The sequence below is a fragment of the Hemitrygon akajei genome, chromosome 5 (genome assembly GCF_048418815.1).
Source record: "Hemitrygon akajei chromosome 5, sHemAka1.3, whole genome shotgun sequence".
NCBI classification, from domain to species: Eukaryota; Metazoa; Chordata; class Chondrichthyes; order Myliobatiformes; family Dasyatidae; genus Hemitrygon; species Hemitrygon akajei.
The window spans coordinates 146,294,989-146,314,287 of NC_133128.1; the positions used below are offsets into that span (position 1 = coordinate 146,294,989).

Here is a 19,299-nt window from a genome sequence, read left to right on the forward strand (position 1 = left end):
CCACAGCGCTGATGCTGACCCTAACAGTACCAATGTCACAGAACATTGCTTTTGATCAAGGTTACAAGTCCCCATAGAATTTTGTGGTCTGTATTTGAATCGATGGAATTATTTTGGAGACTAGCGACAGCAATCAGAGGAAGCCTTTCACAGACGTAGAGAAACTGCATTTTTTAACAGTATGATAGATGTGAAGGAAGCAATCAGTAAGCTTCTAGGAGATGGTTTGCCAGAGATTTGTAAACTAAGCACAAAGCACCTTAGGAAGGAATGGAAGCTAGTTAATCACTTTTACCAGTTTTCAGAAGTATATACAGTGGAAGACTTTTATGTTCAAAAAATGTTTATTCTATAACATATTTGAATTGCCACACTTAATCATACAATGAACTCAACAAACCTCTGTTCAGGCTCTCAAACCCCTCCACATCCTGTTGAATTCTTTCAATGATGTGTTATGCTAGTCACTGTCAGTAAAAATAATCAGAATATCCAGCAGGAAGAGAGCATCACATTTGAAGGTTTCCTTTGCTTTAAAATTTCCACTTATACAAAACAAAATTCTAACATTTTCTAACCCCAATAAAAATAACTAAATAAAAGAAAATCAAATTTAATTAACAAATATTAAAGTTATAGTTTTGAAAAATAATAGAAAGCAATATTTTATTTTATTGGGATTTACTCATGGCTACCTTTTAAGTTTGCTTATGACACGATCAGAAGTACAAGGGCCAGACAGGTTCCCAGTTATACCAGATCCTGACATCTCAAGCTTTCCAGAACATTCACATGTAGTGCAGCCTTCATAGTGATTTGAAGTACATCAGTCGCACTGATAGTTTGGTAAGACCAGATGACCATCTAATGTTTCAGGCCTTGCCCTAGCACTCTGGGTACATTATGAAAGAGTTGGTAGATTCATTTTTAGGTGAATTATAAAGTCTTAGTTGCTTGGTATAAAACTAAGAGCACCAGACTGTGCTACCTGTTTTTACTTTGATGATGCTGTTAAAGATACTTCAGAACCAGCTGTTGCAATCTATGGCCAATTAATAGTTTCAAAACTGTTTAACACAAAAAAAGGCTGTGCATACCCCCTTCTCTGATTTTGGAACCTTCTTGTAGAAAGTTTTCTCTGCATTATCAATCCATACAACTGAAGGCTGCAGCAGGCAGGCAACCTGAATAAAATAACAACACAGCAGGGTTAAATCTTAATGTAGTTATGCCCACGCATAACACAGAGAGACTGGGCATGAAGATCAGGTGCAACTACTGATTTGTGAGAGCTGTTTAACTTGTAAGTCATTATCAACCAAACCAATTATAGATGTATAATGGCTATTGATATTGGCAGTAGATAAATTTTTTAAATTTTTTTTTATTAGTTTTTCAAAACATTTTACAAATTAAAAACCCCAAATCCCAATGAGGAGCATTAATACAGTGCAAAATTAAGCATACAATAACAATATGCTACAAAGGAAGAGAATTTAACAAAAAAGCACCTAAATTAAAGACAAGTAAGCTTAGTGTCCTCCCCAAGCCCCACAACACAAGAAAAAAAAACAACTCCAGACCGACCACAACACAATATAAAGAGTATAGGTCAGGACAGTCAAACTCCCAGACTGTGAATACACTTAGCAACAGAGGATAATAATGCCTACTACCAGAAAAAAAAAGGGAGCTGAAAGCAAGGGACCGAAAAGAAGAAAAAAAAACCCTAGTCAAGAGGAAGGTTATGAAAGTACTCGATAAAAGGTCCCCAGACCTTATGGAACTTTAGATCCGAATTAAGAACTGAATAATGAATTTTTTCGAGGTCCAAGCAGGCCATAATGTCGTTAAGCCATTGCGCATGAGTGGGCGGGGCAACATCTCTCCATCTAAGGAGGATCAAGCATCTCGCCAGGAGAGAGGCAAAGGATAGTATTCGGCATTTGGTCGGACCCAGACATAAATCTGTCTTGCCCCAAAAACCGAACAGAGCAATTAAGGGGTTTGGTTCTAGGTGCTGATTCAGAATACCCGATAATGTAGTGAAGACATCTTTCCAGAATTTCTCCAAGCTAGGACAGAGCCAGTACATATGGATGAGAGAGGCCACGCCCCTCTTGCATTTATCACAGAGCGGACTAATGCCAGGGTAGAATCGAGATAGTTTAGATTTAGACATATGGGCTCTATGAACAATCTTAAACTGTAAAAGGCAATGGCGAGCACAAAGAGAGGTTGAGTTAACCGATTTGAGAACTGAGTCCCAGCTCTCCTCGGATAAGGAGATATTTAAATCCTGCTCCCAGGCCATTTTAATTTTATCCACAGGGGCCCGTCGTAAGGCTGCTAGTTTATCTCGGATAATTGATATTAAACCTTTACCTAGTGGATTAATGGAAAGAAATAGGTCCATAGCATTTTTCGCAGGCATTTCAGGGAAGTTAGGAATTAAAGGAGCAATAAAGTGTCGGATTTGGAGATATCTGAAAAAGTGAGCGTTAGGCAGGTTGAACTTAACAGAGAGCTGCTGAAAAGAAGCGAAGCGATTATCAATGAAGAGATCTTCAAAATGTCTAATGCCCTTCCTATACCAAACATGGAATGCTGAATCGTACGTAGTAGGTAAAAAAATGTGATTATGTGCGACAGGGCCAGAAACGGAAAACCCCTGGAAACCATAGCATTTCCTGAACTGAGCCCATATATGCAAAGTGTGTCTAACCAGAGGATTAGCTATTGATCTGGGCAGACTACTAGGGAGTGCAGAGCCAAGAAGTGCAGATATAGATAATTCTTTAGTGGAGCTCAACTCCATTGCCACCCAGTTAGGGCACTCGGGTTGGCCGTGGAAGAAAGACCAGAAGGTAGCACAATGTATATTAGCTGCCCAATAATATAAGCGAAAGTTAGGTAAAGCCATGCCACACTCTTTTTTAGATTTTTGGAGGTGGATTTTATTAATTCTAGAGTGGCAGTAGATATTGCCAAGAAGGCAAGGAGCCCAAGTCCAATGACAATAAAGTGGTGACCACATGGAAAGCAATTCCAGAGTGTTGAAAGACAATACAGTTCTAATTGGGAGACCCAGGCTGTTGACACAAACATTCCATTAGTTAAGTGACAACCATTATTACAGCAGAATTTGGCTCAGAATTGGAAGCAGAAGGTAGATGTTAGGGGTTGTTTCTCAGAACGGAGGCCGGTGTCTAGTGTTGTTTCACACTCATCAATGTTGGTAACAATGTTATATGCTATTTATGTAAATGATTGTTTGTAAATACATAAGGCTTGATCAGGAATTTTGCACCTGACACAAAATTAGGAGGTGTTTTCGATAGTGATGGAGGTTATCATAGATTACAGAGGGCTTGTGAACAGTTAGGGAAGTGGGCTGAGAAGTGGCAAATGAATTTCAATATAGATAGGTGTAAGAAGATGCATTTTGGAACGTAAAACCAGCATAGAATTTATACTGTGAATGGTAGGGCACTGGAGCGTAATGGAAGAGAGGGACCTAGAGTGCGTGCATAGATTGTTGAAAGCGGTAGAGATTGGTAGAAAAGGCATTTAGCATACTGGCCTTCATCAGTTAGGGATGAAGTTGTATATGGGTATAGAAGTTGGAACATTTTGCTGCAGTTGTATGAGATGTTGATGAAGATGTATTTGGAGTTTCGGTCACCTATTATAGAAAGAATGTGGCTAATCTGGAAAGAGCCAAAAAATGGTGGATGTTGCCAGGATTTGAGTTATAGGACCAGATTAGCTAGCCTAAATCTTTATTCCTTGGATTATAGGAGAATGAGGGGTAACCTTATAGAAATGTTTAAAATTATGTAAAGTATAGGTAAGATGGAATGTAGAGACTTTTCCTCAGGACAGGGAAGTCCAAAACTAGACACCGTATACAGTTGGCCCTCCTTATACATGGGGGATTGGTTCCGGGACCCCCCGCAGATATCAAAAAAACACCGATGCTCAAGTCCCTTATATAAAATGGAGTAGTATTTGCACATAATCTACATACATCCTCCTGTATACTTTAAATCATTTCTAGATTACTTATAATACCTAATACAATGTAAATGCTATGTAAATAGTTGTTATACTGTATTGTTTAGGGAATAATGACAAGAAAAAAAGTCTGTACATGTTCAGTACAGATGCAACCATCGTAGCTCTTCTGGGAACACTGACGCTGCCTTGGCATCAGCCTATCCCGATTCTCCCGTGATCTTTAAGTTCTTGAGGCTGTAGTGCTTTACGTAGCTAGCCAGCCATCCCTTACTAGCCTTAAACTCTTTCCTCTCGCTCACAAGTAGCGAAATAACGAGATGCGAAGCGAGCAACGCTCAACATTCAGGTTTTCCCAATCTGCGAATGTGGAACCTGCAGATAAGGGGGGCCGACTGTACAGAGTAAAAGGCAGAAAGACTTAAAGCAGACCTGAGGGGCAACTTTTTCCCACACAGAGTGTGGTGAATATATAGAATAAATGCCAGAGGAAGTGGTTGCAGTATTATTTAAGAAGCACTTGCACAGGTGTATAGAATAGCAGGGTTTAGAGGAATATGGAATGAATGCAGGAAATTGGGATTATTTGGGTGGGCAGCATGGATTTGTTATTGCTGAAGGATCTGTATCCATGCTGTGTTGCTTTATGACTCTGTGACTTAATAAGAACAGCACTATGTGGCTTCAAAAATTCTATAGGAAGGAAGATTGTTTAAAAGTCAACATAGAGATAAAGTTTTGTGAATATTGCTGTGAAAATTCATTGTAAATTTGGTTATAAGATGTCAGAAGTACATGGACCAGACTGGTTCCCGATTATACCAGATTTTGACATCGCAAGCCTTCCAGAACATTCACACGTAGTGAAGCCACTTGGCTGATTTGAATTACATCTTTAGCATTGATAGTTTGGCAAGACCAGATGACCATCTTATGTTTTCGGTGTTGCTCCAGCACTCTGAGTAGAATTATGATGCATGACATTGAAATAAATTTATTTTGTAAGGAGGGAACCAAGGAAAACTTTAATGTTTCCACTTATTGGAGGAAATGTACCCACTTATTTAGGTATTTCTGCAATTAGTTGACCTGGAGACTCCAATGAGCTCAGATGCTACTTACCTCAACATGCACTGGACCTCAAGACTGGCAAAGAATGGTGAGATGCACAGGCATATTGTGCTATGCTGATTCACTGAACAGCCAACAGCTGGAGCTATGCAAACAGAACCTCTTAGTCACACTTGGCAGGAAAACCACAATGTACAACATGGAATGTATCTCTCATGCAAGCCACCAGATTATGAAAACAGAGATTCTGCAGATGTTGGAAATCCAGGGCAACACACACAAAATGCTGAAATAACTTAGCAGATCAGAAAATTCTCTGGTGGACTATTACCTTTTGGTGAGGCAGCAGTGAAACATCTGTCTGGTTAACTGAAAATTCTGCATTTTGTAGTAACCTACAGTACTAAGGAAAAGCCTTAGGCACATATATATAGCTAGAGTGCCTAAGGCTTTTGCACAGTACTGTATTTGTCAATGTGGAGTGGAGAGTGAGTTTGTAAATATGACAGGAGCAAAGGATGTTGGAAGTGGCGAGGGTAGAGCACTGCGAGTGGGGTGTGGGACAGTTAACAGAGGAGTGTGGGGGTGGGGGTGGCACGGGTGCAAGCATACGCAGTTCTAAGACACCAGGCAAGGTAATTTGATTCCAAACAATTGGTTTAATGATTTTACAGAATGTCTCTCTGGTGCTTCCTGCTTCCTCCCCTCTCCCTTTCTCTAACTATGATTCCCACTCTCGGACCACAATAGAGCCATACCAGAATCAATTTTATCATCACTCACATGTCAGGAAATTAGTTTTTTCTGCTGCAGCGGTACAGTGCAATACATAAAATTACTGTATTTGTTACAACTTTAAACATTTTTAAAGACTTTTTAATCACTACCATATTAATAGAATTGGTGTCAAGTTCACTAAAATTATATAGGACATCAGACAGCCCTTTTTGTTTAAAGTACATTAGCATTACCAAGTGTCAGCTGCGGAGTGTTCTCTTGGCTGTTGCTAAAGAATTTTAGATTAGCTTTCAAGGAGATTCCTGCTTAAATGTTATATGCAAGAGAATTGAAAATGCATTCAGCTAGGAAACACATAGGACATATATTTCTTTATCCATGAAGGTATGAAACATGCTGAGGTCCTTCAGTGTCTGTCCAACTTCGAAGTTCAAAGTAAGTTTACTATCCAAGTACATATATGTCTCCATATAAAATCCTGAGATCTTGTTGCCAGCATACTCAATAAATCCATATTACAATTATAACCATAATAGAATCACTGAAAGACTGCATTAACTTGGGTGTTCAGCCAGTGTGCAATACACAACAAGCTGTGCAAATACAAAAAGTAATGATAAAAATAAATAATAAGTAAGCAGTAAATATTCAGAAAATGAGATGAAGAGTCCTTGAAATTGAGCCCAGAGGTTGTGGGAACATTTCAATGATGGGACAAGTGAAGTTGAGTGAAGTTATTCCCTTTGTTTCAAGAGTTTGATGGTTGAGGGGTAATAACTGTTCTTGATAGTGTGAGTCCTGAGGCTCCTGAACCTTCTTTCGGATGGTTGCAGTGAAAAGAGAAAATGACCTGAGTGATGAGGAGCCCTTCATGAAGTGTGCTGCTTTCCTGCAGCAGTGCTTCGTGTAGATGTGGTCAATAGTGGTGAGGGCTTTACCCATTACTGACTGGGCCGTATCCACTACTTTTTGTAGGATTTTCCGTTCAAGAGCATTGGTGCTTTCATACCAGATTGTGATGCTGCCAGTTAATATATTCTCCACTACACAACTATATAAGTTTGTCAAAGTTTTAGATGTTATGCTGAATCTTTGCAAACTCCTAAGGAAGCCGAGGCACGGCTGTGCTTTCTTCATAATTGCATTTCCGTGCTGGGCCCAGGACAGGTCTTCCGAAACAATGACACGGTGGAATTTAAAATCGATAACCCTCTCCACATCTGATCCACCAATGAGGAATGGCTCATGGACCTCTGGTTTCCTTCTCTTTATAATCAGCTCCTTGGTCTTACTGACATTGAGTAATGGGTTATTGTTGTGGCACCACTCAGCCAGATTTTCAATCTCTCTTCTATTTGCTAATTCATCACCACCTTTGATTCGGCCTATCACAGTGGTGTCATTAGCAAACTTGATAATGGCATTGGAGCTGTGCTTAGCCACACATTCATAAGTGTAAAGCGAGTAGAGCAAGGGACAAAGCACACAACCTTATGGCATCTGATGTGGACCTGTTGCTATGATAGGCAAATTAGAGTGGATCCAAGTCACTTAAAAGTCATCACCAACTTCTCAAAGCACTTCATCAATGTGGATGTAAGTGTTCAAGGTTGGGGGAACATGAATGTGACTAAACTGCCACATCAGAGTATCACCGAGAGTTTATCATGAAACGCCCATCTCCACCTTTTGCCCTTTCTAAATCAGCAGTTCGGTCCACGCTGTGAATTGAGCAGACTGTGATGAACCTTCATCCACTTAAAGCTGCCGGCCCTGCTGCTTGAGAGTTAAATCTGCTGAGTCCTTCATAAAATTGTGAAGTCTGCAGATATTTAAGTCGATCTAGAAGCACATTGCTTAAAGGGAAATTATGTGCTTCAGGTTGGAGTGAGAGGAATTCAAAAGAGGCATATTTTGAAATATTTTATGTAGCTGGAGATTGTCGCTGTGGTGCACCAGCACCATCTTAGCTATGCTTAACGGACTAATTGATCTATGATTGATATTGGCAAATTATCACAGCTGAACTCTCTTCTGACCTTACCCAAGACCACAAGCATCTTTTTAACTTGACAGCAATCAAGAGTGTTAAACTTGCCAAGAGGGCTCTCTTGATAGGTTTTCAATTGAAGTGCTTGCTTCTCTACCTATCTGTCTACTGTCAACATCCTCTTTGAAATCTGTTTCTTTTTCATCTGCCTATTTATGTGGCTCAGTGTAAAATTACAGTCCAATAGCACTTCGATGGAATCCTTGGAATGTCTATAATATCAAACATATAAACGGTTTTAGTCAGGCAACTTCCAATCCTATAGAATCCCATGGGAGATCTGATCAGTCCTTCATTTACGCAATTGGGCATCGGTGAATTGCAGCATTTTAAAATGTTCTGCTAATTTTACACTAAAGAGAATCTGGCAGACCTTTCTCATTCTTGGCCTAAGTGTACTAGAGATTGTTGGATCCCACAACAATCCTGCTTGGCATCATCCAACTGGACATTGATTGGGCTGTCCTCAGATGACCATCAAATGCCTCCAAATGCACATTCTCTGTTACAGAACTTGGGTAGACTATCAGCTAATTTGATGTGGTCTGATTCTTCTACTTTTGGTTAAATCTACAGTGGAGATAAAAGACACCAACAAATATGCTGTCTGAATTATACTGTCAGAACAGAAGTAAATGGAAAAGAGAAATGACTAGAAATTCATCTTTGCCCACTGTACAGTACAGGCACTTCAGCATATATATACTACTTTCAGTAGAAGTAAAAAGAATACCAGCAGCAATTAATAACTAAAAGGTGCTGCCACACATTCTAATCTATACTGTCTGTAAACAGAACTTTTGCCTCAGCAAATTTTATGATAGTGAATATTATCAGACAGTCATTACAAATAAGACAATAATTGAGGAGATCTCTCTGCAATAAAGCCTGGAGGCAGGAAGGCAGCTGGGAAGTTAGAAATCTGAGTTTAGAACATAGAATATCATAGCACAGTACAGGCCCCTTGGCCCATGATATTGTCCCGACCTCTAAACCTACCCTAAAATCAATCTAACATGCAGAGCCATCCATTTTTATATCATAAATCTGCCTATCTAAGAGGTTCTTAAATGCCCCAAATGTATCTGCCTATACCACCACCCTGGCAATGCATTGCATGTACTCACCAGCTTTTTCGATATGAAATAACTTCACAAGAATAATGACGTGAAGAGTCAAAAACAACAGAAATATCTTCAGGTTTGTTTCTCCAAAGTTAACTAAAGCACGTACCATCAGGCTCAGGGACAGTTCCCACACTTCTGTTGTAAGACTATTGAATGGTTCTCCAATACGATAAGATGGAGTCTTGACTTTATAATCTACCTTGCAAAGATCTTACACCATATTGTCTACCTGCAGAGCACTTTCTCTGCAGTTGTTACACTTTATTCTGCAATTTGTTGTTGTTTTACCTTAATGTACTGTGTAATGAATTGATTATATGAACAATATGCAGGACAAGTTTTTCACTGTAGCTTAGAACATGTGACAATAATAAACCAATTCTAATTTCCTAAATGTGTCCTAATAATTTGTACCACTCTGCTTTTCTCAAATTATTCATATGGAAGTCTGGAACATTAAATCACATATCCTCAAAAAATAAATGGAGATTATGTTAAATTTAGTGCAATAACTTGCACTCATTGGGACGTGTATATCCTCTGCATATTGTTCGACTAGGTTTCAGCTTAATGTTCACTTTCAGATATATAATATATTTTTTGCCTATAAGACCCTAAGACATAGGAGCAGAATTAGGCCATCTGGCCCATCGACTCTGCTCTGCCATTCAATCATGGTTGATTGTTCTTTTTTAATCTCCTCTTCAACCCCAGTTCCCGGCCTTCTCCCTGTTACCTTTGATGCCATGTCCAATCAAGAACCTATCAATCTCTGCCTTAAATACACCGAATGACCTGGCCTCCACAGCTGCATGTGGCAACAAATTCCATAAAATCACCACCCTCTGGCTGAAGGAATTTCTTCGCATCTCTGTTTTGAAAGGGTGCCCCTCTATCCTGAGTCAGTATCCTCCTGTCCTAGACTCCCCACCATGGGAACCATCCTTTCCACATCTACTCTGTCTAGGCCTTTCAACATTTGAAAGTTTTCAGTGAGATCCCCCTTCATCTTTCTGAATTCCAGCGAGTACAGACCCAGAGCCATTAAACGCTCCTCATATGATAACCTTTTCATTCTTGGAATCATCCTTCAGTACCACCTCTGGATCCTCTCCAATGCCAGCACATCTTTTCTAAGATGAGGGGCCAAAACTGTTCACAATACTCAAGGTGATACCTCACCAGTGCCTGATAAAGCCTCAGCATCACATCCCTGTATTCTAGACCTCTTGAAATGAATGCTAACATGCATTTGCCTTCCTCAACACCGACTCAATCTGCAAGTTAACCTTTAGGGTGTTCTGCACAAGGACTCCCAAGTCCCTCTTCACCTCAGATTCCTGGATTTTCTCCCCACATAGAAAATAGTCCATACATTTATTTCTACTACCAAAGTGCATGACAATGCATTTTCCAACATTGTACTTCATTTGCAACTTTCTTGCCCATTCTCCTAATCGGTTTAAGTCCTTCTGCACACTACCTGTTTCCTCAATACTAACTGCCCCTCTACCAATCTTCACATCATCTGAAAACTTGGCAACAAAGCCATCCATTCCATAATCTAATTATTTATTTACAGCATAAAAAGAATTGGTCCCAACACCGACCCTGCAGAACACCACTAGTCACAGGCAGCCAACCCGAAAAGGATCCTTTTATTTCCACTCCCTGCCTCCCCAATCAGCCAAAGCTCTAACCATGTTAGTAACTTTCCTGTACTACCATGGGCTCTTAATCTGGTAAGCAGCCTCATGTGTGGCACCTTGTCAAAGGCCTTCTGAAAGTCCAAATATACAACATCCACTTGTAATCTCCTCAAAGATTTCCAACAGGTTTGTCAGGCTGGATTTTCCCTGAAGGAAACCATGCTGACTTTGTACTATCTTGTCCTGTGTCACCCAGTATTGTATCACCTCATCCTTAACAATTGACTCTAATATCTTTCCAATCACAGGCTAACTGGTCTATAATTTCCTTTCTGCTGTCTTCCTCCTTTCTTAAAGAGTGGAGTAACATTTGCAATTTTCCAGTCCAATGTCAGAGTGCAATGATTTTTGAAAGATCATTTCTAATGCCACCACAATCTCTAACGCTACCTCTTTCAGAACCCTAGGGTGCAGTTCCTCTGGTCCTGGTGATTTATGTACCTTTAGATCTTTCAGCTTTTTGAACACCTTCTCTCTTGTAACAGTAACTGCACCCACTTCTCTTCCTTCACATACTACAACATCAGGCATACTGCTAGTGTCTTCCACAGTGAAGACTGATGCAAAATACTCATTTAGTTCATCAGCCATCTCCTTTTCCCCTGTTATTATATCTCCTGCCTCATTTTCTGGCGGTCCTATATCCACTATCATTTCTCTTTTATTTTTAACATACTTGAAAAAAACTTTCACTATTTACTTTCATATTATTTGCCAGCTTGCTTACATGCTTCATCTTTTCCCCTCTAATGATTTTTTATAAGTACATTTTAATTAAATTGTAAACCATGGTTCACTCCTGTTTTCAATTATTCTAATTAAGTAAATTAAATTTTCATTGACTTCCTTGGTACATGAATACCTAGATTACTCATTCGTCAGCAATGATCATCTCTGCAACAGTAAATCTTAGTCTTTCAATAAGTTCATAGAAATATATCATACACAAATGTAGATAAAATATATTTCATGCTGATGATTTGCTATGTTCACAGTGACATCCATAATTAGTGTTAACCTCTGAAACTGTCATAAATTTGGTTGGATAAATTAGTTTAAATGGGTTTTATTCTATTTTAGCAACACACACACAATCTGGAGGAACTTAGCAATGGAAAAGAATACAGTCGATGTTTTGGGCCAAGACCTTCAGCAAGACTGGAGAAAAAATGCTGAGGAGTAGATTTAAAAGGTGGGGGGAGAGGAGAGAGAAACACAAGGTGATGGGTGAAACATGAAGGGGAAAGGATAAAGTAAAGAACTGGGAAGTTGATTGGTGTAGGAGGTACAGGGCTGGAGAAGGGAGAGTCTGATAGAAGCATAGAAGGCCATGGAAAAAATAAAAGTGGGGGAGGAGCACCAGAGGGATGCAATGGGTGGGCAAGGAGATTACGTGCGAGAGGGAAAAGGGGATAGGGAATGGTGAAGGGGAGGGGGAGGGCATTACCAGAAGTTCAAGAAATCAATGTTTATACCATCAGGTTGGAGGCAACCCAGTCGAAGTATAAGGTGTTGTTCCTCTAACCTAAGTGTAGCCTCATTACGGCAGTGGATGGACATATCAGAATGGGCATGGGAAGTGAAATTAAAATGTGTGCCCACTGGCAGATCCCATTTTTTCTGGTGGACGGAGCATCGGTGCTCAGTGAAGCGGTCTCCCGATCTACATTGGGTCTCACCAATATACAGGAGGCCACACCAGGAGTGCAGTATTTGACCCCAACAGACTTACTAGAGAAGTGTCGCCTCACCTGGAAGGACTGTTTGGGGCCCTGAATAGTAGTGAGGGAGATTGGGGAGAGGCAGTGTAGCACTTGTTCCACTTGCAAGGATAAGTACCAGGAGGGAGATCAGTGGGGAGGGATGAATGGAGAATGGAGTAATGTAGGGGGCAATCCCTGTGGAAAGCAGAAAGTGGGGTGGGAGGGAAAGATGCGTTTGGTGGTGAGATCCTGTTAGCGATGGGATTTTCTGCAGTAAGGAACCAAGCACTGATAATGTTATTAGGATCTTTACTAACCTTGGAACAATGAACATTAATAAAAAGGTATAGCAGAGTAATTTTCCTAGTCAATGGTGGTGATAGCAGTTTTGTTATAACTGCACATTTCTGTAGTATAGAATAACATACTGTATGTGTAGCTGCAGTTAGAAGTCTGATTGTTAACAAAGATTCAGCTGCAAAGATTCAAAGTTTTTCAGCTGCCTTATCTTGAAGGAATTGTTCATTAACAGTTAAAGGGAATATGAAAACCCAAACCTTCATTCAACTGGAATTCAAGGAAAGTATATACCTATTACTTGATCTTTTTCTGACAAGATGAAGTATTTGAAACAGTGTTAGCAATTTGAGGCCAAACAATGTGAAGAATGTTTAGCACCAGCAAGTGACTTTCCTTCTAGTTTTGAGAACCAGTATTATCACAAGGTCGTTCAATAACCAGTATAACAGACAACTAAGAGAGAAAAAGTTTCAACCACTCTGCTAACAGCAACATAGATGAGACTAGGCCTTTGGTTCAAATACATTGATTGATAACAGTGTTAAAGTAGAATGAGATTGAAACCCATTAACATCAACAGGATGAATTTATAGACCAATAGTTCCACTGTCCACTTCAACTATTCTGACATCCTATAAATGTGAGATTACTAGATCACCACAGAAAAATGTCAAACTCATGACAGCTGCTGGCAAAATATGGTGTGTAAATCTGTGCTGATTAAATCAAAAGAAAATAATTCAAGTGCAAGGAAAGCTGATTAAGTGATATAGAGCTTTTAATACTTTAGTATGAGAAAATGGATTTATTTGCTACCTGCTCAGACAAAATATATTACTACCTAAACATTCTTGGTGTTTGAAAGGTCAGGTTAAATCTGTAGTGTGCAGCAGTCCAATAAATATTTTCTTAACAGGTTCCTGCTGCAAAGGCTTTAGTGTATTATAAAATAGAACTTATGCAATTAAAGTGGCAAAAGGCCTCTCTTTTACTTGCTCTCCCTTTCAAGGGCACCACAGAGTCCTCAGTTGTGGAGGAAATGTAGCTACATGTATCTGGACATCAATGGTCAGCTTTAAAAGGAAGATTACTGTTTCAATCATGACCAAGATGTTCATGGCAGAGGGAACCCTGAGGGACATGTGTTGTAAATGTTAAATACTTAGTTTAAAATGGAGCCATCTGAAGTTGATTATCAGAATGCAGACCATAAGTTGAAAACTGGTTTACATGCTCAATATGACATAGGAAATGGCCATTTGGCTATTAGATTCATGCCTTTCGATTTCAAATAGAGCAATCCCATCAGTCCCTTTTCTCTTCTTATTTTGCTGTAACCCTATATAACTGTCATTCAAATTTTCATCAACTTACTCTTGATTCCTTTTGCTGCTCACCTATATAATGCAAAGATTTACATTTAAATCTGAATCAGATTTATTATCACTGACATTTCTTGTGAAATTTGTTGTTTTGGAGCAGCAGTACAGTAAAGTTACTATAAAAAGTAACTATAAATAAAAACTATAATAAGAAATGCCATAAATAAGTGTAGATTTTTGCAAATAAAACAAAGCGAGGCTTTGATGTTCCGATGTGCTGGCACTGCCGAAGCTGCACGGTGGTTGGCACTTCTGAGCATTCATACCAAATTGAGCATGGTAAAGCACTGGCCTGGTATTGTCTGTTATGGGGGCCTTGCTGACAGGGCTTATTGAGATAGAGAAAGGAAGAGGAATGATGCACCGCTGTCTAGTCGAGTGTAGACCATTTTAGCAAGCTTCCTGTAGTCCAGCAAGGGTACATTAGTGAGGGCTATGCGAACTTAATCAGGCATTTGTGGAAGCATTGGAAAGGGTACAGAGGAGATTTACCAGGATGCTGCCTGGTTTAGAGAGTATGGATTATGATCAGAGATTAAGGGAACTAGGGCTTTACTCTTTGGAGAGAAGGAGGATGAGAGGAGACATGATAGAGGTGTACAAGATATTAAGAGGAATAGATAGAGTGGATAGCCAGCGCCTCTTCCCCAGGGCACCACTGCTCAGTACAAGAGGACATGGCCTTAAGGTAAGGGGAGGGAAGTTCAAGGGGATATTAGAGGAAGGTTTTTCACTCAGAGAGTGGTTGGTGCGTGGAATGCACTGCCTGAGTCAGTGGTGGAGGCAGATACACTAGTGAAGTTTAAGAGACTACTAGACAGGTATATGGAGGAATTTAAGGTGGGGGGGTTATATGGGAGGCAGGGTTTGAGGGTCGGCACAATATTGTGGGCCGAAGGGCCTGTAATGTGCTGTACTATTCTATGTTCTATGCGAACTTGATCAGGCATTTGTTGCATGAAGAGTTCTTTAAAAATAAAACAAGAATAATGATTTTTTAGGAGAGAGAACATGTGGTCCATTAGGTCTGAAGACCTAGTATCGCTGAGACTGGTAAAGGAGAACAACAGACACACTCAGACTCCAAGAGTCCAAATGTCTGTAAGAGGTGAGTTTTCAGTAATCAGTATTTATCATGTTTAGGCAGGTGTTCAAGCAGACTCACCACTCTCATAGTGACACTACCACAAAGTAGAATTTGGTGTCATTGGCAGTAATTTCCCGAAGTTAACTGGACCTCAGCTTGTACAAACTGAGCAATGGCATTTTGCTCCCAAAACTGCAGCAATTTCAAGGGGACTGCATTGGCTGACATGCCTAATAACTCTGGAACCATCCTACAGCATCGTGGTCAACAATGTACGTTTTTGCAAATGAAAAGGAGCGAGGCATTTTATGCTTAATGAAACCTGTAACACATTTTATTGAGCTCCAAAACCGACACTCAAAAGCACACTAAAAATCTTTATGTGATAACCTTATCATGCAGAGCAACTTCGTAAAGTGAAACCCCCAACTCAATGTTGGTTGTTGTGATTTATGCACATTTCTCCCAAGTACAATACCCTACCTAAGTAAATAAATAGTGCAAAAAGAGAGTAAAATAGTGATGTAGTGTTCAGGATTCATGGGCTATAAGAGAGCTGATGGCAGAGGGGAAGAAACTGTTCATAAAATTTTGTACCTTATCTCTGATCCTAACAATGAAAAGAGGATATGTCCTGGATGGGAAGGGTGTTTCATGATGTATGCTGCTTTCGTAAGGCACCTGCTGCATAGGTCCTAGCAAGTCAGTGCAATTAGCCTATTGAAAGCACACTGAACCCAGAAGAAAAATCTGAGCCTTCACTATTTTTGTAGTAAGACAACTGTTTTCATCGATGACAGTCACTTTTCCCCAAGAAATTATATTGTGTTTGGCAAAAAAAAAGTTACTTAGCCCTAGAGTTACAAATTTATTTCCTTCCTGGGGATTAAACATACCACCTTAAATTGAAGATTATGTTCAGATTGATGAGATATTCTGTAGGTCAGGGGTAGCTTATCTCCTGACTGCAATGTTTTCTAATGTGAGTGCTGTGTAGACTGTGGCTGAAGTACAAAGAGTAGGCTCTGTTGAAATTCCACTGTGCCACACCTCAGACAGGAATGTAAAATGCTGATGTGAGGGGCACCACAGAGCAAACTATTCCCTTTAATCATCCTGATCATACAAAGACGCAAGAAAACAAATCCTGGTGGAGACAGAAGCAGACTGTCCCATTAAGAAATTATGAAATTTATATCAACAAACTAGAACATCTGGATTGAATTGTGAGTTTTTTTTACATGGAGGCTTTGATATGCTTAATACATACAATCTATCATGAGCAGCCTTTTAATCCTAGGTGTGGTTTTGAGCATATTTTCTTTCAACTCAGTTTTCTGGTAATTTCTCAAATATGATTAGTTTCATGCAAGCAAATACACATTGACACAAAGGGGTTTCAGTTAACTTGTGCAAAAGGAGGTTTAAAATGGGAATGCTGACAACTTTACAAAATGCAGGCAGCATTCCTCCTCCCACCACTATCAATCAGTCGGTGTGCCTGCTTGTACAGCTGTTTTTCATGTTAGGATGGTGCAATCCAGAGTGAGGCTTTCTAGATTTTAAGATGTTTGATACTATCCTCCATGAACATTCACAATTTCCTCCTCTGGAAGTCAGCAGCTTTTCACCAGTCATTGCAATATTGAGATAGCACCAAACTGAGGCAGAGGCACACAGATGTGAAGTGTTAATGCTTGTACGGAAAATAGCATAACTCAACATACAGGGACATCAATTTCAGGTTTTGACAGTTCTTCAGAGCTGATCGTGGTGTATCATTTGTACTGTTGCTTCAAAGTTGAAAGTTCAAATTCATTATCAAAGTATGTATACCATATACTACCTTGAGATTCATCTTCTTACAGACAGCCACAAACCAAAGAAACGCAATAGAATCTATGGAAAACCACACACAACTAAAACCAACAAACATCCAATGTGTAAGAGGTTAAATTGTGCAAATAATTCTTTAAAAAGTAAACAAATAATACATAGAATGTGAACTGCAGATTTCCTGAAAGTGAGTCCACAGCTGCGTAGTTAGTTCAGTGCTGAGGCGAGTGAAGCCAGTCCAGGAAGCTGATGGTTGCAAGGCAACAATTGCTCCAGAAGCTGGTGGCATGGGTCTCAAGACTCCTGCACGTCCCACCCGATGCTAGTTGCAAGAGGAGAGGGAGATGGGTCAAATGCAGGCAGATGGCGCTGAATATCCGTTTGTTTTCCACTCTCAGACCTCGACGCAGCATCCGCCCCCAACATTGGCTGCGCTGGTCCTACCTGAATTCTTAAGTTTCAAGTTTGCTGAATCCTTCAGGAGATTGCACAATTGCTAGTTTGTTTGGATAGTTCAGAAGTACATTTCATAAAGGGAAATTAATAGGCTGCAGATTACAATGATTGTAGTTGAGAAGTATATCTCACAGAGTATAAGGTAGTTTTGTAACCTGCTCACAAAACATCATCATATGTTGCAGCACCATCTTGGGATAAAGTAGGAATTGCTTCACCTACTGACCTCACTGTAAAGATAGGAGAGGACTTAGTGGGCTTAAAAGTGGATGTATCTCCATGACAGTATGGTGCTTATCCCCAACTGCTATGGGAGTCAATAGAAGAGATTCCTGTGGCTCTGGCTGATCCATTTAAATCTTCTATAAGCAAGTGAGGTAGAGGATGACTGGAGGACAGCAAACATTTTTCTACACAGTGAGCCAGGAAAGGCCTTGCAATTACAGTATCAACTTGTGAACCTCCGCTTCGTGAGCTCTTTAAATATTTATACTGGCACCCTCTGAAGGAGAGATTCATATGAGAAACTCAGAATTAAAGATTGCCATTTAGTGAAATAAGTCATTCGCCTAATGCTACTTGTCTCTCTGCATTTATACCAAGAGATAAAAGCAGGTGAAATACCATTGGTCAGATGCAGTTGCTTGATTTAGTACACTAGGACATTGAAATACTGAGATATGATTGTTGTGAACAAAATGACATTTGTGGCGGATCACCCACGCAGCAAGCAAACCAGCTCCAGCAGTCGTAGGCAAGTCCACAGCTAGCAGCAACCGAGAGGGCTCTGAGTGTGGGGCTCGACTCAGTGTGTTGCTTTCACTCGCTGCGTATCAGCGGGACTACACATTGGTCTTTTTTTTAGCACCTAGACAATCAATTCTTACTTATTATATTATTTTTTAAATTTCATTTAAGGAAGTGGGGTCCACAGGTTGATCCAGCATTTATTTGTTCTTCCATAATTGTCCATGAGAAGGTGCGTTGAGCTGGGGTGGATGCTGCGTCAAGGTCTGAGAGTGGAAAACGAATCAACGTTCAGTGCCATCTGCCTGCATTTGACCCATCTCCCTCTCTTCTTGCGACTAACATCTGAGAGCGGAGCTTAGGACAATGGCACCTAACAGAGACTACTTTACTTGAATCTTCGCAAACAGCTCTATTTCTATCTTTAGTATCTTTTTATTTCCTTTTCAGGGTTCTTTTGAAGACCCTGACCTGGAGTTACACACTGACTTTGGTTCTTTGCGGAAATGGACCCACTCTCGGGGCCTTGTGACAGGCCGCTTTTCGATATGCCAAGGACGTGGCCTGGAAGACTAGCATGCCTTCAGGGTGCCAGATTTTAATGGCTCTGGAGGCAGGTGGACTTGAGGCTGGTGCCACTGCCTGATGCGTCATGGAAGACGGAAGATCGTAAGCAGTGAGCTGGTTGCTGGCTGTGTCCAGAGACTTGAGTTCTTTGGGCACAGAGCTCGGAAAAAGCAATGCAACAGACTTTTAACACCATAAATCAGGTATAGTAGTGTGTTTATTTATCGGGTGAACAAGTAGTCTTTAGGGGAACTGCAAGCCTGTGTCTTTATTGATGCTTTACTGCACGCTTGAGTGCTCAGTGGGGGGAGCTGATGCTTTTTTCGCTGGTGGGGGAGGGAGGTCATTGCTTTGCTGCTGCTTATTTGTGGGAGGGGAGCTGGGCGGGGCTTTGGGGTTCTAACACTTAACTGTCATTCATTCTTTGGGGCACTCCTCTGTTTTCATGGATATTTGCAAAGAAAAAGCATTTCAGGATATATATTGTGTACATTTCTTTGACATTAAAT

The 19,299-nt window shown here is 40.3% G+C and overlaps 1 protein-coding gene across 2 annotated transcripts in view; it reads right to left on the reverse strand.

The window, feature by feature from the left end:
- Positions 1-19,299, reverse strand: part of LOC140728281 (dynein regulatory complex protein 11-like) — a 184,387-nt gene that overhangs the window by 9,250 nt on the left and 155,838 nt on the right. For both annotated transcript variants that reach the window (XM_073046777.1, XM_073046778.1), the window contains exon 16: positions 1,098-1,184. In XM_073046777.1, the coding sequence (XP_072902878.1) occupies positions 1,098-1,184 (87 nt within the window). The remainder of the gene's footprint in view (positions 1-1,097; positions 1,185-19,299) is intronic.